A 24004-nucleotide genomic window follows, 5' to 3' on the forward strand; every position below is an offset into this window, starting at 1 on the left:
TGAATGGCTGTGTCGACATGTGATCCAAACAGAATACTGTTAATTAAAAAAAGCTTTCCTTTTTTTTTCCAGTTTACCAAAAGATGTGCTTTTGTGATTTCAGGAGTTCAAACTGAAGGCACACTTGGCAAGGCACTATGCCACAGCTCACGGTTTGGCAATACGTTCTGGTTCACCGAGGCCCATCATGAAAACCCGCACAGCATTTTACCTGTGCACGACTCCATTGACGAGACTCTCTCGTCGCCTTTGCAGGCACATTATACAACCTCGCCATGCAGCCAGAGCGCCTTTCTGGCCTATCAATGTTGCTCACGTCAAGCAGGAATGTAAGCAGTATTATTTTAAGAGTATGTTCTTTACATAACTTGGGTATTTGCGAGTTCCTTTTTGACCAATGATATAAAAACCTGAAATAATATGGTGTTAACTAGATGTGATATTGTCATCTTTGGCATGCTAGTGTAAAAGGGAGGACAAAGTCAGCTGCATGACAAAATCCATGCAATTTGCACATTTGTTTACTTACATATATAAGCAGACTCCCAGCATTTCCTTTGTCTTGGAATAAAATCATGTGCATTACCTGAATTCATTTCAGAAACTTAGGTACAAAAGCTTGACGTAAGATTTAAACACTTTTTTTTTGTGCTGTTGCCATAATAGAGACCACGTTTTTGGTTATAAATTACTTAAATTCCAAAAGACTGCAGATAATATTTCAGGGTGTATACGATCTGGGAATTTTTTCGTCCGGGATAAACCCGGGAATTTTTTAGAATTGCGGGAACTTTTCCTTGTTTTAGTCACCAATTAAATTTTTGTGATTTTGACTGGTAAGAACCAGTACTCTAACGAAGGATATTACTGTATCCCGCTTCTGCAGAACAATGCTGCAGCATAAAAACGTGAACGAGAGAGGGGGGGGGGGGGGGGGGGGGGGGGAACGAAAATAAAATTGAAGTTGCAAAGGAAATATGCCATCTACAACAACAAAACACAGTGCTCATACAAGTGTCTGCCAGCCAAAGTGTGTCAAAGGCTTTAGGAAGAATATGCAGTGCTTCCTAACAACAAATTGCCTCTGATGAGCGTGACATGACAGCTGTTTGCATTTGATTCATTTGAGCAGTTGCGGGTGGGCTCTTGCGCATGCGCAGTTGAGTCGCCTGTGAGTAGTACGTTCTCCCGCTTCTGGCTACAGATGTGTGGCTGGGTGCCACTATCTAGTTGCTCCGATTCGGAAACATTATAGATCCAGGGCTGATGCATAGAGCAGTCTTGAGTTGTAGTGGGGAGGTGGGTAGTCTCCACGTCACCTGTATTTACGTTTAGTGGTTTTGCTGTTTCCTCTTCGTTTATTGCTCTCACATTAAATGAAAACAAAAATTGGATTTTTGTGGCCGGGAGCCACCAGATGAATTAAAATATGTTCACATAGTTACGGAAGGCCAAAATATGTAACTAGTTTCACCTTTCTGACAGTCAAGCATTAATCACATTGCAGAACAATGAAGTTATTTTTGTCAGTTTGCTAAAGAGATTTGGCTTTTATTAATATTTTGTGCTGAGGCAGTCAATTTATTTGAAACGAAGTGTTTAATTTCACACTGTTGGCTAGTTTCAACTGTTCACTTCATTTCAAGTGCACGTTTTCTATCTTCTGGCTCGTATAGCATTATGCCATAATAAAGAACCAAACACGAGATAATACAGTACCGGTACTCAAGAAAATTTACATCCGAATCTGGGCATACGATTGTGCATTTTAAGCCGAATTATGCATTTTAGTATAGTTCACGAATTTCCGATGCTCCTGAAGTATCCTTTTATGTCTTGTTTCTTTTATGACATAATGCAAGATCTTTTTAATGTTTTACACGTACGAACGTGTGGGCTTCCTGAATCATCGTAGCTGCGCAGGCGCAGTGACGCCTGTTATCTGGCGCTCTCTGGCAACTGCTGAAATGAACCAATTTCTAGCAGGTCACAGAAAAATATTACGAATGGTGGTTTGAAAAGTGTTACTTTCAAAGTAAATTTCCTTTTACGCAAGATGAACTATATGCGAGAATGTACGATGAATTTCTTAAATCACAGAGCGTTTAACTCTCATCTAAAAATCAACTCTTTGAGAATGACCATGTAGAAGAATTTCGAGCCCAGAAGATCAGACCTTTATGTCGTTATTAAAAATTTTACTGGTACATTTGTGTGATGTATCTTAAAGTGTAACACGCGCAAAATGATCAGCATTATATGTGGAAGCTTAGCTTCTCTTGTAGCTTATTAATCTTCGAGACCAATATTATTTGTGAAAGCTTTGTTTTTCTTCTAGCAAAACTATGTATATTAATTTAAACCATTAACTTTTCTTTCTGTGTGTCCGTGCTACTTAAGAGTGATCTTGGTTGACTACCCTATGTGTCCTGTGCTGTCATCAGCTGCCGAGGTCACGTTATGTGAGCTATGACTGGCTTACAAAAGCGCGTCTCAATCTCGATTTCATTGCATCGGAAAGTAACATGCAGTGTTTGGTGGAATTCAAATTTATACCTCCGTAAAACGAAGAAATGCAGCCTACATGTTGCTGCACATCAAAGATCTTTTCAAAATGTGTTTTTTTTTCCCCTGGGTTTCGTTTCCTAAAGTGCCGGCAAATTCTACATCTCTGTAGAAAACCATAAACATTCTAACGATTGATGAGTTTTACAGTGCCGAGGGAAAGTATACTCTCATTTAACACGGAAAATGTGCATTTTCACCCGGGACAAAGTGTATTTTCAACCAGGAAATCCGGGAAAAATCCGGCAATTTTTTTTCCTTGTCCACGTATACATCCTGTATTTGTAACATATCAAACTCATAAAGTAAAAGAAAATCAGCAAGGTCAGTATAAAGTTATTTGTTTGCTACTCAGTAAAATGCTGCACCAGGCATAAATTGTTTAGTTTTCTGTAAAACATTACACCAGGTGTTATGCAGCTCCACTGCTGTTTTCAGTCAGCTGGAAATCACCCAAACATCTGTCAAACAATTGGAAGCGGCTGTGAATGGATGTGTTGGGAGAGCTACCAACAGTTGTGTACCAGAGGTACTAAGGATACCTCAAGTTCTATCCTCTCCTGCAGACAGTGTCTCTCCGGCAGGAAAGAAAAGTCCCATCATTACCCATCCACTTGATGTGAGTGGTGCATCAATGTTGGGTCTCCTCATCATATACAGGGGGGGGGGGGGACTCACGGTGTTATACCAATGCCTCTCGGAAAAAAGTGGAGTGTGCTGCCTTCACCGAAACTGAAACTGAGCTAGTGGGAATCACTCAATGAATCACTCAATGTGTTCCAGGGAAACCAGCTTTGTCCTGTGTCAAGAGAAGCCAAACACAAATGAGTAGGGGGTCTATTAATCATTGGCAGTTCGAACATATGGGAAATAACTTGACTACTTAAGTAAGTGGCAGCAGGGGATGGGAAGGAACATTACGTACACTCAGTATGTTGAAGAGGCTACTGTGCCAGCTATTGAGGGAACCGAATGCAACCAACTACAGATTGTGGTGTATGTTGGAACAGATGATGCCTGTCATCTGGGTTCCTAGGTCATACTTGAGTAATTATGGCAACTAGCAGAGAGAATTGAGAATACCAGCTTTTTCACAGTGTTTCAGTGAAGCTCGCAATCTGCAACATTTTCCCCAGAACAGATCATGGCCCCCTGGTTCTGCAGCAAGAGAAAGGCTTCAACAGAGACTCTGAGGGTTCTGGGATGAGCTAGAAGACTCAGTGTGAGGTACAAGGAAATGCCTTCTGCAGGTGAGAGTATTAAAATCCTAGCGATTAACTGCCAAAGCATTCACAACAAAATGCGTTTGAAGTGCTCCTAAAAAGCACTGAATCTCATACAACATTATGCACAGAAAGCTGGTTAATACCTAAAGTTAACAGTAGTGGGACCTTTGTGGAAAATTTAAGTGTATACCAAAAGGATAGGGAAATGAAAAATGGAAGTGGTGTATTTGCCGTAGTAGACAAGAAATTCAGTTCCACCAACATAGAACAAAGCAGCCTGTTAGGTTGTAAGGGCAAGAGCCAGTGCCAAGGGCGGGCAAAAAATCGGGATAACATCTGTCTTTCGACTTTCAGATTCTCCTCCTGATGTAACTGAAAAAACTTATAGAGGAAACTCAATTTACTTGTACATACATTCCCTAATGATGCTGTACTCATTGGATGAGACTTTAATCATCCAGCAATCAACTGGGATAATTATAGTTCCATTACTGATGAGTGTGAGAAGATATACTGTGAGACATTACTAAATATCTTCTCTAAAAACTACCCAGAACAGATGTTCAGTACCCCACCTGTGGTATATTAGACCTAATGGCAACAAACATAACTGACCTCTTTGAGGAAGTCCATATTGAAACTGGTGTCAGTGACCATGAAGCACTTATAGCAACAATGAATGCCAAAACACAAAGGGCATCTGAAACAAGCAGAAAGATTGATATATTCAGCAAACTAGACAGAGAAACAATAGTATCATTGCTCAGTGAGGAAGTTGAAACTTTTGACTCAGGGTAGCAGCACATAGAGCAACTACGACATCTAGTCATATGGAAAGCCAGTTAGCGGCTTCAAAGCTAGTGTCCAGACACTCATGGATGAGTCAGGAACTGAAACTGTAAATAGCGAAACAAAAACAGAAATGCTTAACTACATTTTCAAATGTTACTTTACAAAGAAAAACTCAGTAGTATTGTCCCAATTTAATTCTCGTGCCACTGAGAAGATGAGTAAAATAGGTTTTGGTGTCAGTGGCATGGAGAACATCTGAAACTGTTAAAATTGAATGGAGCCCCAGGGCATGACAGAATCCCTGTCAGATTTTATACTCAATTCGCAATTGACTTATCTCCTTTGTTAACTGCAATTTATCGTAGACCCTCGAACAAGAAACTGTGCCCAGTAACTGGAAGGAAGTAAGCACAGCTTGCATATGCATATGAGAAGGGCAGTAGAAGCGATCCACAAAACTACCGTTTAGTATCCCTGACATCTATTTCTTGTAGAATCTTAGACCATATTCTGACTTCAAACATAATGAGATACAAGGCCTGTTAGAAAAGTATTTGACCTTCCTTTTTTTTTTTTTGCACAAACCTGATGGATTTGAACCTAGCACGCTTGCTGACTCAAGCTTGAACCTTTGTGTGCTTGCGTGAATTTTTCCCACTCCTCAGTAGCATCAGTTGCTGGCAAGAAACAGTTGAGTGAGGTAGTGTGTAGTGCTTGCATCAGTTTTTCATTGAAATGGAAATGATGGGACGACTGAAGTAGTGCTATTGCATTAAGTTTTACAAGAAACTGGGTGACAGCCAAGTGGAAACCATTTGGAAAACTCAAACGGCTTTCAGTGACAATGCTGTGGGCATCACACAGATTAAGGAGTGGTACAGTTGGTTTAAAGACAGCTGCACTCCAGTGGAGAGCGAGTCACACATGATTGGGTATCAGAATGACCATGTCATTCCCAAAGTGAATGCTGTGTGGTGAGGTGAAACCATTGTGTGATTATCAGAGAAATTGTGCAAGAGATGGGCATCACCAGTTTCTGACACATCCATTGTAACCGAACATTTGGCCATGAAGAGAGTGTTGGCGAAATTTGTGCTGAAATTACTGTTCGTGGAGCTAAAGCAACTTCATGTTGAAGTCCCACAGGACATGCTGGACTCCACAGTGACTCCAACTTTGTGAACACCATAATCATGACATGGAAACCAAATCAGTCGTCACAGTGGAAGCATTCCTCATCACCAAGGCCAAAGAGGGCCCGCCAAGTGTACAACAACAAAGTGATGCTGACTCATTCCTTTAACTCCCGCAGTATGGTACACCACAAGTACGCACCACAGGGTAAATCAATCATCAAAGACTACTACAGGGATGTAGTCCACCACCTATGCGACACTGTGCAGCACAAGAGACTGGACTTGCGGTCAACAGGAAATTGGTGCCTCCATAACAACAATGTTTGAGCACATTATCGCATTTGATTCAGACTCTTTTGGCAAAATACCAGATTCCTGTGCTTCATCAGGCTCCTTACTCTTCTAATGTGGCCCCTTGTGACTTCTGGCTATTCCCCAAACTCCCAGGGTCATTGAAAGGAATGCAATTTCAGGCAAGAGACTTCATTGAGGGTGATCAGGCATCCAATGTAGCAGGTAAGCCAGTTTTTCTTTTTTCCTGGCCAAAGGTCGGATACTTTTCTAACGGACCTTGTAGCTCGTACAGAAGACCTCCTTCAAGCCAGTCAGTTTTTAATTCGAAAACATAGATCATATGGGACACAACTCACACTTTTCTCACATGAAATACTGAAAGCCATTTACCAGGGCAGGTAGATCTTCATCTACACTGACATGGATACTCCATGAATCACACTTAAGTGCCTGGCAGAGGGTTCATCGAATAACCTTCGCAATAATTCTGTATTATTCAACTCTTAAACAGCACATGGGAAAAAACAAACAGCTGTATCTTTCCATGCAAGCTGTGATTTCCCTTATTTTATTATGACGATCATTTCTCCGTATGTAGTGTGGCATCGACAAAATATTTTCACGTTTGGAAGAGAAAGTTGGTGATCGAAATTTCATGAGACGATCCCGTTGCGATGAGAAACACCTTTCTTGTAGTGATGTCCTCGCCAAATTTTGTATCGTCTCTGTGACACTCTCTCCCCTATTTCTTGATAAGCTAAAACATGCTCCCTTCTGTGAACACTCCTGATGTACTCCGTTAATCCATACTAGCTAGGATCCCACACCATGCAGCTGTACTCCAAAAGAGGATGGACACTCTTAAGTGTTCTGCCAATAAAATGAAGTCTTTGGTTTGCCTTCCCAACAACATTTTCTATGTGTTCTTTCCAGTTTAAGTTGTTTATAGGTATTTAGTTGGATTTACAGCCTTTAGATTTGATTGATTTATTGTGTGACTGAAGATAAACAGATTCCATTTAGCACTCCTGTGGATGTCCCCACACATTTCATTATGTAGGGTCAGTTGCCAATTTTCGCACCATACAGATATCTTATCTAAATCATTTTGCAATTTGTTTTGATTTTCTGGTGACTTTATTAGATGATAAATGACAGCATCATCTGCAAACAACGTAAGGCAGCTGCTCAGATTGTCTCCTAAATTGTATATATAGATAAGGAACACTACCGTGGGGAAAACCAGAAATCACTTCTGTTGTTCATAATGACTTTCTGTCAGTTACTATGAGCTGTGAACACTCTAATAGGAAATGAGGAATACATCACCTCGTGTGAGTAAAGAGCTGGTTGTGTTTCACAAGAACGATGTTTTTTTAAATCCATGTTGATTGTGTGTCAATACACCATTCTCTTTGAGGTAATTCATAATGTACAAACACAATATATATATTCCAAAACCTTGTTGCATGCTGTTGTTAACGACATGGGCCTGTAATTTAGTGGATTACCCTATTGCCTTTGTTGAATATTGGTGTGACCCGTGCAACTTTCCAGTCTTTGGGTATTAATCTTTTGTCGAGCAAGTGGTTGTATATGATTCTTAAGTGTGGAGCTATTCTATAAGCATACTCTATAAGGAACCTAATCGGTATATAGTGTGGACAAGAAGTCTTGCTTTTATTCAGCGACTTAAGTTGATTCACTGCTCTGAGGATATCTGCTTCTGAGTTACTCATGTTGGCAGCTGTTCTTGATTCTAATTCTGGATTATTTACTTTGTCTTCTTTGGTCAAGGAGTTTCGGAAGGCTGTGTTTAGTAAATCTGTCATTTATTGTATTTCCATTGCTGTCATCCAGAGAAGGTTTTGAGTGTGTCTCACCACTAGCATACTTTGCATGTGACCAGAATCTCTATGGATTTTCTGCCAGGTTTTGAGACTAAATGTTGTTTTAGAAACTATTGTAAGCATCTCGCATTGAAGTCAATGCTAAATTTGAGTTTCTGTAAAAGATCACTAATTTCGGGGATTTTACGTTCGTTTCAATTTTGCATGTGGTGGTGGTTTTTTTTAGTGTACCATAGGGGATCAGCTCAATCATTTGTTCATTTATTTGGTATAAATCTCTCAATTGCTGTTGATACTGTTTCTTTCAACTCGAGCAACGTCTGGTCTACACTTACATTGTTAAGTTGGAAGGAATGGAGATTGTCTCTCAGAAAGACGTCAAGCAAAACTTTTTTCTGCTTTTTTGAACAAGTGTATTTTTCATTTATTTTTATATATAAAAACAAAGATGAGGTGACTTACCGAACGAAAGTGCTGGCAGGTCGATAGACACACAAAATTCAAGCTTTCGCAACAAACTGTTGCCTCATCAGGAAAGAGGGAAGGAGAGGGGAAGACGAAAGGAAGTGGGTTTTAAGGGAGAGGTTAAGGAGTCATTCCAATCCCGGGAGCGGAAAGACTTACCTTTGGCGGAAAAAAGGACAGGTATACACTCGCACACACGCACATATCCATCCACACATACAGACACAAGCAGACATATTTCTGTGTCTGTATTTGTGGATGGATATGTGCGTGTGTGCGAGTGTATACCTGTCCTTTTTTCCGCCAAAGGTAAGTCTTTCCGCTCCCGGTATTGGAATGACTCCTTACCCTCTCCCTTAAAACCCACTTCCTTTCGTCTTCCCCTCTCCTTCCCTCTTTCCTGATGAGGCAACAGTTTGTTGCGAAAGCTTGAATTTTGTGTGTATGTTTGTGTTTGTTTGTGTGTCTATCGACCTGCCAGCGCTTTCGTTCGGTAAGTCACCTCATCTTTGTTGTTATATATAATTTTTCCCACGTGGAATGTTTCCTTCTATTATATTGATGTCATTTATTTTTGGTGGATTTGGGAGTTGTGGTATTCAGTCTTGCTATGACAGCCCTGTATTCACTAATCCCTGTATCTGTTTTGATGCTTCTTATTAGCTCAGGATTATTTGTTGCTAGTAGGTCATGTGCCTTCTCGCAACTATTACTCTTCGAGTGGGCTCATGAACTAAGTGCTCGAAATAATCTTCAAGAAATGCGTTTAGCATAATTTTGGTTGACGCTTTGTGCGTACCTCAGGATCTAAATATATATTTTCATCATCGTATCTAAGGTAAATTGAAATCGCCACCAACTATGACTGTTTGAAATTACACTTAAGTTTTCTTTGAACCTTTCAGCAATTGTATCATCTGAGTTACGAGATTAGTAGAAGGATACAATTATTATTTTATTCCAGTTGCCAAGAATGACCTCTACTCATACTAACTCACAGAAACTGCATACTTTAATTTCACTGGAAAATAAAGCCACTACTAACAGTAACAACCGGGCCACCACCAGCTGCATTTAGCTTATCCATTGTTAGGTCGCGAACAAAAACTTTGGTTGAACTTATCTCCAAATTTAGTAAGCATTGAGTGCCTATAACAATTTGAGCAGCAGTGCTTTCTTTTAGGCCGTGGAGCTCTGTTACTTTCCCAGCACAACTTTGACAATTTGCAACTGTTATACCGATAATTCCTAGATATATGTTCTTCCTGTGTTTGACCTGCATCCTTTGAAACTGAAGCACTTCTTGTGTTTCCCCTAGACCCTCTAACCTAAAAACTTGCCCAGCCCACACCACACAGCCCTCTCTACCTGTTTAGTAACCTCCTGCATGTAATAAAGTCCTAACCTGTTTAGCGGAACACAAAAGCCCATCATCCTATGGCACAATTAAGGAATCTGCAGCCCACATGGTCACAGAACCTTCTGAGCCTCTGATTCAGATGCTCTTCAGCTCTGTACCAGAGGTCCGCAATCGGTCCTGTCAACTACGCTGCAAAAGGTGAGCTCTGTTTTCATCTCACAAGCAAGACTGGCAGCCTTTACCACTTTCGATAGCTGCTCGAAACCAGAGAGACTCTTTTACAATCCAAAGCAACACACATCATTGATAGCAGTGTGAGCCACCACCTGCAGTTGGATGCACCCTGTGCTCTTCATGGGACCCAGAATGTCCTGTTTCACATCTGCAGTGACTCCACCCAGTATGCACATGGAGTGCACACTGGCTTTCTTCCTCTCCTTGGGAGCCATGTCCCTAACGGTCCCCATAGTGCGCCTATCATTGGATCTCCCAACTACCAATGATCCCATCCTCTGTGAGTGCCCGGATCATGCAGGCTGAGTGCTTTCCTCGGAGACAAGACAAGTGACTGCATCTGACTGAGGGACAGTGTCAGCCACAGACAGCACCTGGAAACAGTTTGTCAGATTAATTGGAGAGGCCTTACATTTGACCCCCTGCGAAGTCTTTTCTGGCCTGCCATTTCTCGAGGTGACCACCCACTCAAATACGGGTGAGGGTCAACCTGATTGTGGGAAGTAACTGGGCTGGCCATTGGTGTAGACTAATCGGTGGGCTCATGGGTCATGCTGGACATCCATTAGATTCCCACAGCTGGCCCACAACAATGATGTCCATCCACTGCAGCCTCAAGCTGTGTAACCTAGGTCAACACAGTGTGGAGCTGAGAGCGAGGTGTCACCGACACGGCTAGCGTCCATACACAGCAGTCTAAGTCCCTATCGTGGAAAACTACAATACACAGACAAACAAAGGACTATCAACACATGCTGCAGACTTCTACTGTAGACACTGAGGAAAACGCAAAAACTGTGTCTAATAAATTAGAGTAACTCACAGAGATTAAAAAACTAAAGAACCAAAGCACACAGGTAAGACTAAATAACTCGCTCCTGGTTAGGAACTCTTAAAATGCCTCAGTATTTCTAGATTTCCAAAAAGCATGTCACACAGTACCACACCTACACTTATTATCAAAAGTACAGTTGTATGGGGTATCAGATGAAATATGTGAGGGGATTGAGGATTCCTGGTAGGGAAGATATAGCATATTGTTTTGGATGAAGAGTCATTGACAGATGCAGAAGTACTTCAGGTGTACCTCAGGGAAGCGTGTTAAGTCCCTTGCTGTTCATGTTGTACGTTAATGATCCTGTGGACAGTATTAATAGAAACCTGAGACTTTTCACGCATGATGCAGTTATCTACAGTCAAGTACGGTCTGAATGAAGCACAAGAAATATGTCTGAATGAAACTCAACCAGTAGAAGGAAGAATTGAAAAGAAACACACAAGAATGTTATTACCATTAAGTCAAATGGTAAAAAAAAATTGAACAAATTTACATATTTTACCCTCTTTCTGCATAGTCATCAACATTCTCAACACATTTTTCTTATCATGGATGCCAATTTCAACATTCCCTGTTCATATAAGTCTGGTTGGATGATGTAAAGTCATCTGCGGACTGCTGATTTCATTTCCTAATTGTTGCAAACCATTGGCTGGCCACGAATTTCTTCGTGGGACCAAATGGATAAAAGTCCATTGGTGCAAGGTCTGGAGTGTACAGTGGGCGTTAGACACCTCACATCCAAATTAGACGTATTCTCGTGAAGAGGAGCAGCAACATGGGGGCGAGCATTGTCATAAAGAAGTTTGACACGATCAGCATTGATGTTGCGGAGTTTGCCATGAAGTGCATGATGCAAAGTAACCAAAGTTTTAATGTAGACTGCAGCATTCACAGTGGTCGTTTGTTCAGCAGAGTCCACCATGCATATTTCAGAACAATGTCATGAGTATTTTTGTAGCAGATTGAGTCACTTTGACTTTTTACTGGGGAACCAGCATAATTCCCTCCATAGAGGCCTGTTTGGTTTTGGGCATCTACTGAAATGCCCACGACTCATCACCAGTGATGGTTCCTTTCAGAAAGTCACACCCTTCTGTGGCATAGTGCATTAATTGATCCAAGCTTGTAATCATTCCGCAGTGGTTAGACACTGGACTCGCATTCGGAAGGACGACGGTTCAATCCCGTGTCCGGCCATCCTGATTTAGGTTTTCCGTGATTTCCCTAAATCACTCCAGGCAAATGCCGGGATGGTTCCTCTGAAAGGGCACGGCCGACTTCCTTCCCCATCCTTCCCTAATCCGATGAGACCGATGACCACGCTGTCTGGTCTCCTTCCCCAAACCAACCAACCAACCTTGTAATCATTCGCTAGCCCTTGTAGTTGTTTGTCAGGTTCTTAGGCACCCAAGGAGCACTAATTTTACAAAATTTCAGTGTCACGAACAATATCATACATTGTACCAAAGGAAATGTTGAACTGCTGCTATAAGGTTGACAATTGCACATGCTGGTTGTTCAAAATTGGTGCCTCAATGACTCTGACATTCTGTGGGGTTGCTGCTGTTACCTGCCGTATGGAGCCTTGGTGAATCACTAAGGTTCACACAGCCCTCTCGAAGGAATGTACATAACTTGTAGGCATTGCTATGGTCCATACAGTCATCCCCATACATGCCTCACATACCCCTGTGAAATTTTGCTCTGTTTGTGCCCTTTGGCCCACAGATATTGAACTACACATCACGTGTTTGTTTCATAGTTCAGGCTTCTCTCGCTAGAGCTGCACAGGAAAACAAAATACCCCCTATAGTCATTGACCAAAGGAACTTTTAAGTATCCAGTAATGATGATTTCATGTGATGGGTGGGCAACATGTTGTCATCAGAATTTCTTTTTTCTTTGCTGCCAAGTGAAAGGTGGTATTGAGATCCATGTATGTTTATTTTCTGGCACATTTAATTAAATCATACTAGCTTATACCCAAATCTACAACTCTTGTGTGTATACATCTTTGTTGTTGTTGTTTTGACCATGCATGCATTTAATGTTTGAGGTAATTTTGAGGTTTTGAAAACAAAAATTTCAGTCATGCTGATAATGGTGGTGAATGCTTGTAAATGAATTTTTTATACTAAGTGAATAGTCCTATAGCTTCACATCAGTGTTCTTCATACCCTTCTTACTGTTAGGATGAAACTTTGAGGAAGTAATACATACACCATACATATGAAATAATTTTGCACAAAAAGTCTCTGGCCGTGCAAAACATTCCATTCCTCATTTTCTATATCTAATAACAATATTAATGAACTTGAAATTTGGCAGTGACAGTTAATCTTTCCAGTCAGCTCAAATGTTTGTAGTGAGGAGCTGTAATGTATGCTAACTATTGTTAAATTTCTTTGAAAGTGGTACACCAAAATTGCTTTTAGTGGCAATTGATAGTGTCATTACTTGTAACAGATGTTTGAATATAATTTAAGTATGTAGATATGTTGCAATTATTTTTTAATTTTGAAATTCCTCTTTTGTACTTTCAGGCCAGCTACATATGGGAGGGAAGACAATGCTGGAACTGAAAGAGTTAATGAGATATCGGAAAAAAGAGAGAGGTAGTGTAACCTACATTGCAAACAGGTTGGGACAGTCAAATCTTGTCACTCCTGATTGGCTAATCCTCACAGCCAAAGATATGCTGCCAAAGCCTGATCATGTTTCTTTTCCAAAACCTCCAAAAGCACCAGGTTTGTAATTATTATGTTTCATGTGTTGTAGAAATAGAATATCTATTGATATTGTTGGGCTTAGAGTGTCGTGTGATATCCAGAAAGATGGTGTAGAACAACAGAACTGTACAAGAACGTCCTGTGAGCGGAAAAGAGGATATAATAGCTCTATCTTTTATTACACGTAAAATTTTAATGTATAGGTATGTGTCATTAAAGGAACATATGGTGAGAAAAACAAGCGAAATAAATTTGCAGTAGTCTCTCTCTCTCTCTCTCTCTCTCTCTCTCTCTCTCTCTCTCTCTCTCTCTGTGTGTGTGTGTGTGTGTGTGTGTGTGTGTGTGTGTGTGTGTGTGTGTGTTTCTCTCTAAGAATTTGCTTATTTTGGTGTTATTTTGTTTGCCAATTTTTGTTTTTTATGTATTTATTTTCTGTGCATATAACAAAAAGTTTTTGGACATTGTCAGGAAGATTTAGCTTACATTACACATATACAATAAAATATTTACATTTTTTCATAACATCATATGAATCAGACATATGGATCAGACACATGTCTGTACACACTGTTTTTCAAAAGGGCACTAAAAGTAGAGTCCACTATAGTGTAACACAATTTAGCTTATATTTATAATAGTGCAGTACACATAATACTGTGTGTAATTACATTCTTTCATACCACTGATAGATTGGAGACATTGTCTATATACACTGTTTTCCAAGATGGCACTACAACTTAAAGTCCTCTATAGAGTAACAGCACTTCTCTATTAATACTTGCTTCAGTTTACTTTTTAGCATATTTAGATTTGCTTTCTGGAGTTCACAGGGTAGTGCATTGTAGTAAATTGCTCCCATTCTATGTGGGCTGTGGTCCGTTGCCTTTTTATTGCTCACAATTCTATGAAACTTTTCCCTTCCCCGTGTATCATAGCTGTGTACATTACTGTTTGTCATATTAAATTCAGGATTTTGTTTCACGAACATGACTGTCTGCAGTATATACATGAAGTACACCGTGAGAATTTTATATAGTCTTAAGATGTCTCTACAAGGCTCTCTCTTCTTTACTGTGGCTACCATTCTTACTGCTTTTTTTTTTTTAAATCTAAAAAGTCTATGTGTGTGAACTGCTGTAGCCCCACCCCATATCTCAATACCATACTGAAGGTGCGGATGAATCAACCCAAAATAAATTTGCCTTAAAGTATCATGGTCCAAGAAGGCTGAGACCCATTTCAGTAGATACAAATTTCTACTGATTTTCTTGCAAATATTATCTACATGTTCTTTCCATGAGAAGTGTTCATTAACGACAATGCCCAAAAATTTATGTGAATTTGCATATGCAAGACCCAATGGGGATGTAAATACAGTATCAGTTATGGCAACATTATAACTGAGGATGAACTTCATTATTACCATTTTGTCTTTATTTACAAGGAGCTTGTTTGCTGTGAGGTATACGGACAGAGTATTGAAACTGATCTCGGTACTGTTAGCTGCAGGCTGCATATCACTGCCACAGCTGATGTAGGATATGTCATCGGCATAGCTTACAACCATGCAATTTTGGGGTTCAGATAAGTTATTCACATATACAAGGAACAGAAAATTCAGTGTAATATTTTGTTTTGTCAGTTTCAGTGGAATTTCCTGTTTGTTTGCCAGTTTTTGTGTTTTTCCTAGCAGCTTATTTTTGAAGTTGTACTGCATATTCATTCTTTTTGCTTTATTTTGCTGCGTTACATACTGATCAATTACATTATATTAATTGACATGACACATCACATTTATTTACTTTGATAAAAGGAGAAACCTACTAAATCTGATCATTCAGCCTTGTGAAAAAGTAAAAATCTAAATTCAGCATTGAATAAGTCAGTTACCAATATTTGTAAACTAATATCCTCAAATTTTGTCATGTCCTGAGAGGGAGTGAGTTAGACACGTTGCTACAACTCAGGGATCTTACCTCAGCCGACCTTCTCGATGTGTGGAAGTAGGCGTGGGCAGCTTCTGAAACTCCAACGGCTGGAAGAATCAGGCTGTGAGGCGGTGCAGAGTACGGAACTCGATGAGGGTAGGTTAGGGAAGCATGGTTATAAGTCAAAAGTTTCTTGTCGTCTGAAAAATGAAGAGCCCGTACTGGCACTGCTGCTTATTCCCACTATCAGTCTAGTTCCCGTCTGCTGAACCTATCTCCATGAGTGCTACAGAGCCAAGGCTAGCAAATAGTGCTAAGCCCCGTGTCTGACACAAAATGACAGAGTCTGTGTCTCTATACACCGCAGATCTCAGCTCCCTACTGAGTCCTCATGTGCCCTTATTTATACGGCTCATATGGCGTCACAGGGCGGCTTCTAGAATATTCTGTGATGCACTAGACAAGGCTAGTCACATATTCAATATTTCTCCTGGTGTGGCCTGTCTCCTTAGGCACAGCTAAGCACGCAGTCCTGTTTGTTCTCCGGCGCCACTTGGTCAGCACTATCCATTATCGCTTCTCAGATATTGAGACGACACTTCCTCCCTGAGGCTGGCTCATAGGTGCTCCAGTGGAATAATTCATAAGTGTTCTAATTCATATGATTTGTGGAATTGAGATTTGCAATAATTTCACTTTGTAAATAAGAACATGGAAAATACTAAGTTTCATAAAATTTAGTAAATATTTCCATGTTTTGCTTTATGTTGCTAAAAACTGATTTTCCATTTTAAAAATGTCATTTATACGTAATTTTTGTGCCTCTCCTCACCATAGAAAAGTCCTTAAACATTAAAATTGCTTGTCAGTTGACATTTTACATGTTGGAGCTCGTTTCCTCTATTCCGAGCACTCAGTGTCACACCAAAATGTTCACCGTTACCATATTGTCACAAGGAACAGTCAGTTCACTTTTAACTCCTTGTCCTGCTTTCTTTCTTGATGTGTTTGGATCCTGAATTCTGGATCTGGCCCTTTCATTTCACATGTCATCAGACATAATAACCACACCAAAAACAACACAGACACAACAGTGGTAATGAAATATGCACATTTCACACACATCACTAACCTTCACTACTGGATCATTTAGCAGAAAACACAATTCAGTGTCACATAATCAGTTATCATCATAGAGGTCAGCCTACAATAGATAAGCTTCATGCAACATTGTGTGTGGCCGAACTTGAAGGCACCAAATCATCATTGTGACTGGATCTGTAAAGGACTAAATACAGAACTGTAACAATATGTGGTGCTGTAATGTAGTGGATAAGTAACTGTCTACTCATTCAGAAGGTTGTGGGTTTGAATCTCAACAGGTGATAATTTTCTTTATTTTTAAATATTTATCCAAATGACTTTGATTATTATTTTTATTCAGTTAATTTTTTTATTCAGTTAATTTTTTTATTGTTTGCCACATCATTTTCATAATTGTATTGGATTTTTTAGTTCACTCATGTTTATTTCTTCCTATCATTCTCTTTTCGTTTGCAATCTGCATGTATTGCCTACAACCTGTAACAGAGTGCCAGCAAGGATGCTCATCATTTGGTATTGCTTCAGCTCATGTAGTCAGTGTGAGGACGGTTTCAGGCAACCAATGAAAGTAAGAAATTGCAGTTTGCTTTCAGTTCTGAAACTGAAATTTTTCTGTCTTGAATTTGCATGTAATGGTTATCTTTATTCACAGGAAAAAAGTGAGTGTGATTAATAGTTCTGTCACAGGTTGTTGACCACAGTTTTCTCAGATATATTGCACATCACAAGATTGTTCTTAGATTAGGACATCAGTGTAAATTCTGGGTTAGAAAACGTGACGTCTGATATGGTTAAGTCGTTGGTAACTTAAAATTAGCTGTGGACAGCTGGCATTGCCATCATACCTGATGGCAGCCGTTTCCAGTGTTGCCCTGCATTACATGTAACAGCACTTCAACACTTATGCAACAGCAAGTGGTTGACATCAACTGGCAAGTAATTTTAATTCAACTATAATCTTTCTTGCTGTTGTTCTGTTGTCAATGCTAAACACACTATATATAGAGGAGAAAGTCTCCAGTACTATGCAAAATTTGACTTCAGTATCGCTTCAAAAACAATATTGATGACTTAACCATATTTGCATCAACACAGAACATGCAAATCATTAAGCAGCCAAGAAAATTCTCTCTCTCTCTCTCTCTCTCTCTCTCTCTCTCTAAAAACACACACACACACACACACACACACACACACACACACCAGCACTGTTGTGCTGAATAATACAATAGGCTCTGACGACATGTCTCAGCATTGTGAATAGAACTATTTGCTGCTCTTCACAACTTGGCCACACAGTCATCTAGTCATTGTGTCCTTTAATGTAGGAGAGGTGTGACATTCCATTCTACCATCATTGACATATTTGCTCTCTTAAGAGACATTTGTGGGCAGATATTGAGGCAGGAAATCATTTATTTTGCTGATAGGCAGATGTCGACTGAACTATAAGATCAGTCTGGAACAGTTTCTCTGCGGAATAGTATATGAATGTTACATTGCCATTGCAACAACTTGAGATATCACACTGATTACATCATCTCTGCATTACTTGCCATTATTCCTGTGTTAACTCCATTTCACCACAGGGAATAGATTTTCTGGTGAACTTTTTTAAAAAAAGTGTGTTCGTGCAGGGTTTCCAAGAATGTGGAAACTCATTCAAATCCCTTTCACAATTACAGACAGAGTATATTTTATTTTGATGAGCAATACTATACTGTTTGTGATGAGATTGGCTTCTTCATAACATGAAGGATACGTTAGATTTCATGTCATGTCAGTTTTTGTGATTTCTTGTGTACTTACGTTTCTAATGTAGCCAATTGCTGTTCATAGTAATAATTCCTTTAGTGTTCCACAAAGGGTGCACTCGTATTGAGCTTTCCACTCATCACTCTAAGACAATTCAAACAAAATAAAATATTTCCACACATAAGAATTCCAGTGGATAGGGGTGTATTCATTTCAGTGTGACTAGCTCTAATTTAGGATTGCTGTTGTGATACTGCAACTTGATACATAATTTTCTGCAGTTCAGTATAGTGGAAACGGAGAAGGGTATGTCTTTAGGACTATTAACATTACATATACTTCCACTCTTGAAAAGTGATTGGAAGAAAATAGCGTTATATGATAGTTGTGAAGAAGGTGCCATGTTTGATTTGAATTTTATTACCTATCTGAACATGGCACCTGTTTCGCAACACGTTAAGATTGTAACAGGAAACAACACTTGACGGAATAGACGATTTATAAGAGAGGCAAATCGTCAGGTAAAATAAGCCACAAACCGTTGCTATGAAATTAATAGATTTTTTATTGTTGTATGTTATCAACAGCATTGTTTTAATAGCAGCTGCTGTTGGCAGATTTAGTGTAGTATCATTCATAAATTGTTCTTCAGGATACTGTTCTTATAATTGCAGATGGCACTCTCCTGTATGAACGTGTCCCAAATAAACCAGAAGCTGAAAAAGCTGCCCTCAATAATGTACCTGCACCTCTTCTGAAGCGGCGAGCTTATGAAGAAGTGAATGGTATGGATGGTAAGAGACTTTTTCTTCTTATTTGCTGATGTATTAACTTTAGTGATATTTGCAGTAAAGATAATGATACCATCAGGTATAACAATATTTGAGTCTTGTAAAAAGATAAAACTAAATAATAATCAAAGTAAGTTCATCAGTTTAGTGAGTAATTCGTAAATGAAAGAGGTGTCAAGAAAGGAGATTCCACAGCACCGCAACTGTTCTCAGCAGTGTAAGACAAAGTCTTCAGATCCTTGAACTGAGAAATTGAAGGAGTATTTGTTGATGGAACATACCTCAGTTATCTTTGTTTTGCTGACAGACTGCAACTATAAGTGGAAGAACTTAAAGACCTTAAAATCAGTTACTGTAAGACTTAAAAACATTTATAACATATACATCAAAAATAAATCAGTTAAATTTCATAATGTAGTTGGAGAACCAGTTGTTCAGTTTTTGTAACTAGGGCAGTTGAAGATAGTTGGATTGACAGGGAAAGAAATAAAAAGAAGAGTAAAACTCACCTGGACTACTTACAGTAAACTAAATACATTTTTCAAAAAGCTTCTGAACTGTCTGGAAGTGAAAGTTTACAGTCAGTGTGTTGTACCAGCTTGTATTGTGGCAACGAGAAAATGTAAAAACCATACTAAAACTGAGGGTTTCCTCGCAATGAGCAGTGGAGAAGTATATGTTGGGAATGACTAACACAGACAGGAAAGCAAGCAGACTGAAAGTGCCCCACTGGAGGAGGTATGTAATTATTACTTGCAAACAGGAAACTAAGTAGAGTGGAACATGTAGCCAAGCAATTACATTGTAGATCAACCCAGAAAGTTCTTGACTGGATTCCAAGAGATAACAGAAGACTGAGATAGTGACCTAACTGAAGGTGTCAATATGACGTTACAATACATGTAGGAGCCACATGGATGCATGGTATCAGAATATATGCTGGAGCCACATGGATGCATTAACTAAAAACAATGCATATAATGGCCCAGAAAAGACCTTGATCCAGGAGTAGATGTCAGATGAAGTTGTGGTTGTGGTGGTGGGCGTTAGAGGATTCATGAGTGACCAAGAAACTGAGAGAAGTTGTTAACTTTTTTAAGTTTTGGGACAAAGAGCACATTCATCTGGCAGAAGGAAAAGTTTGAAGCATTATTGGCATGAATGTAAGGTACATCTGTAATTTTGAGGGGGAGGTACATAGTAGAGAAAAATTTGTCATCTTATCAATTTACAAAAACTTTTCACAGTATGGTCACTATTAACAATTTTTAAAATGTTGTTATGTAAGTAAATGAAATAGAAATATTAGCCATCTTGTCAGTCTTCTCTGATGTTAATATTAATTTTACCTCTGGTATTGTTTCATCTCTCTGAATATTTTGCCACTATCTTGACTAAATACATTGTCCTCCCACTAGACATGCAGTACTTCTTGAACTCTTTGACGACATTAACTAGTGATACTGTACGCCATGAAGAGGGAATTCACACACACACACACACACACACACACACACACACACACACACACACACTCTTTCAGCTGACTGATGGCTTTTTAATATTGCCAGATGGCGTGAGTATATGAGTCCCTTCTAAAAGCTAATTGCATTAGTGTTTTCAGAGGTGATGTTTAAATGTCTTGTTTACCATGACATCAAGCTCTTGCAGCTTCGAAGTGATACCTCCAAGCATAACAACTAGGTCTGCCTACATTGCAGCAACTTTATTCTTTACTTAAGGTGTGAGATGATGCTTAAAGACGTCCAACACAAGCAACACACTCATACTGAACAGTACACAAAGACTGCGATTTTAAACTGCAGCTGGCTAGTCCATCATTAATTTTGTCATAAAGCATATTTCTTGGCAACAAATCGCAATCCTCTAAGTGAAATTTTCCTTGCTCAAAATTTTACACTTCAGAATAACATAGAGGGACTTGTCCACACTCTTGCCCTCTTGAGTAACTGCTAACATCACAGTAATTCTTTGTTTTTCATTTCCAGGTATTTGTATTGAGGCACCTGTTTCCTTCTTGTAGGCCATTCTCATATTGCTCGGCATTTCCCAAAAGACCAGCATCTCATCAATGTTGTTGTGATCTTCAGTCCAAAGACTGGTTTGATGCAGCTCTCCATGCTACTCTATCCTGTGCAAGCTTCTTCATCTCTCAGTAACTGCTGCAATCTACATCCTTCTGAATCTGCTTACCGTATTCATCCCTTGGTCTTCCCCTATGATCTTTTACTGCCCACGCTTCCCTCCAACACTAAACAAATGGTACCTTGATGCCTCAGAATGCGTCCTACCAACCAATCCCTCTTCTAGTCGGGTTGTACAACAAATTCCTCTTCTCCCCAATTATATTCAGTACCTCCTCACTAATCACATGATCTGCCCATGTAATCCTCAGAATTCTTCTGTAGCACCACATTTTAAAAGCTTCTATTCTATTCTCTTCTTGTCCAAACTGTTTATTGTCCATGTTTCACTTAAATACATGGCTACACTCCATACAAATACTTTCAGAAAGGACTTCCTGACATTTAATTTATACTCAATGTTAACAAATTTCTCTTCTTCAGAAACACTTTTCTTGCCTTTGCCTATCTACATTTTATATCCTCCCTACTTCAACCATCATCAGTTAGTTTGCTTCCCAAATAACAGAAATCATCTACCACTTTAAGTGTTTAATTTCCTAATCTAATTCCCTCAGCATCACCTGATTTAGTTAGATGACATTCCATTATTCTCGTTTCACTTTTGTTAATGTTAATCTTATATCCTGCTTTCAAGACACTGTTCATTGCTCTTCAAAGTCCATTGCTGTCTCTGACAGAATTACGATGTCATCCGCAATCTTCCATGGTTTTTATTTCTTCTCCTTGGATTTTAATTCCTACTCCAAATTTTTCTTTTGTTTCCTTCACTTCTCGCTCAATATACAGACCGAATAACATCAGGGATAGACTACAACCCTGTCTTACTCCCTTCTAAACCACTGCTTCCCTTTCGTGCCTCGTGTCTATCTTAGCTGCCATCAAATTGTAAATAGCCTTTCACTCCCTGCATTTTACCCCTGCCACCTTTAGAATTTGAATGAGAGTATTCCAGTCAACATTGTCTGTCTCTAGATCATGGGGTCCTGGGTTTGATTTCCAGCTGGGTTGGGAATCTTGTCTGCCCAGGGACTAGGTGTTTGTGTGTCATCATCGTCATCATCATCATCATCATTGATGACAGTGGCTTGATTGGATTGTGTAAAAATTGGAAAGTGTCAAAATTGGGACTTTGTACAGGTGCTGATGACCGTGCACTTGAGCTCCCTACAAACCAAACCAAATCATCATCATCATCATCGTCATCATCATCCATTCAACATTATCAAAAGCTTTCTCTAATCTACAAATGCTCTAAATGAGGTTTGTCTTTCGTTAACCTATCTTCTAAGATAAGCCATAGGGTCAATATTTCCTCGCATGTTTCTACACTTCTCCAGAATCCAAACTGATCTTCTCCGAGGTTGGCTTCTACCAGTTTTTCCATTCTTCTGTGAAAGATTCTTATCAGCATTTTGCATCTGTAACTTATTAAACTGATAGTTCGATAATTAACACGCCTCTCAACACCCCTATTGTTTCTGAGACTTTTTTGCTTCTAGTATCATGTACTCTCAACTATATGCATTTCTGTCTATATCCGAATCCCGCTCCAGATACTGCTGGGTCTGGGTGCTGATGATGAGTCCTCTCCATTTGGTTCGGTCATTCCACCACTTTTCTTCCTCCACTTGCTGCCAGGTCACACCTCTCCTTTCTACAGATATTCTCACTCCCATTTTCCACCGTGTTCTTGGGCGCCCTCTAGATCTTTTCCCATCCATCTTTAGTTCTTCCATAATTTTGGGGAGTCTCTGCCCATGCATCCTCTTAACATGCCCATACCATTTTAATCTTTTCTTTCAATTTCTTCTCTCATACTTCCTTGTTTAAGGTCCTTTCTAACCTCTACATTCCTTACTCTGTCCATTCTTGTTTTACCCTTAACTGCTCTGAGAAATTTCATTTCCCCTTCTTGCAGTCTGCTCCAGTCCCTTTCTGTCATTGTCCATGTTTCTCCACCATAGGTGACAATAGGGATATAATAATTCTTATACAAAAGGAGTTTTGCTCTTTCTGAAACTTCATAATTCCAAATCAGGTGTTTTATTGTTTGGTAGAAATTGCCTCCCTTCTGTAACCTCCTGTTAATTTCGTTAGTTATTCTTCCATCCCTAGATATTTCACTGTATGCATTTACGCTATTAATTATGATTGCCATGTGTACTCCTGCCATCTTTCTGCTTTCCCTTCTTTGCTTGGTACTGGTTTTCCATCTGAGCTCTTGATATTATACAGGCGGTTCCCTTCTCTCCAAAGGTCTCTTTAATTTTCCTGTAGGCAGTATCCATCTTACCCCTAGTGATACATGCTTCTAAATCCTTACATTTGCACTCTAGCCATCCCTGCTTTGTCATTTTACACTTCCTGTTGATCTCATTTTTGAGACATTGCTATTCCCTTTCACCAGTTCATTTATTGCATTTTTATATTTCCTTCTTTCATCGATAAAATCCAGTATCTCCTGTGTTATCCAAGGATTTTTACTAGTCCTTGTCTTTTTACCTACTTGATCCTATGCTGCTTTCACTATTTCATCTCTCAAAGCTACACATTCTTCTTATATTTTATTTCTTTCCCCCGTTCTTGTCAATCGTTCCCTAATGCTCTTTCTGGAACTCTATACAACCTCTTTCAGTTCATCTACATCCCATGGTCTTAAATTCCTGCCTTTACGCAGTTTCTTCAGTTTTATCCTGCAGTTCATAACCAATAAATTGTGGTCAGAGTCCACATCTGTCCCTGGAAATGCCTTAACAATTTAAAATC

The 24004-nt window shown here is 39.5% G+C and overlaps 1 protein-coding gene across 4 annotated transcripts in view; it reads left to right on the plus strand.

The window, feature by feature from the left end:
- LOC126471633 (metastasis-associated protein MTA3) overlaps positions 1-24004 on the plus strand; it is a 228201-nt gene that overhangs the window by 190736 nt on the left and 13461 nt on the right. For 3 of the 4 annotated variants that reach the window (XM_050099878.1, XM_050099871.1, XM_050099874.1), the window contains exons 13-15: positions 104-329; positions 13307-13510; positions 18954-19073. In XM_050099878.1, coding sequence (XP_049955835.1) covers positions 104-329; positions 13307-13510; positions 18954-19073 — 550 coding nt within the window. The remainder of the gene's footprint in view (positions 1-103; positions 330-13306; positions 13511-18953; positions 19074-24004) is intronic. The other variant, XM_050099877.1, reaches the window with a different exon arrangement.

The sequence above is a fragment of the Schistocerca serialis genome, chromosome 1, assembly GCF_023864345.2.
Source record: "Schistocerca serialis cubense isolate TAMUIC-IGC-003099 chromosome 1, iqSchSeri2.2, whole genome shotgun sequence".
Lineage (NCBI taxonomy): Eukaryota > Metazoa > Arthropoda > Insecta > Orthoptera > Acrididae > Schistocerca > Schistocerca serialis.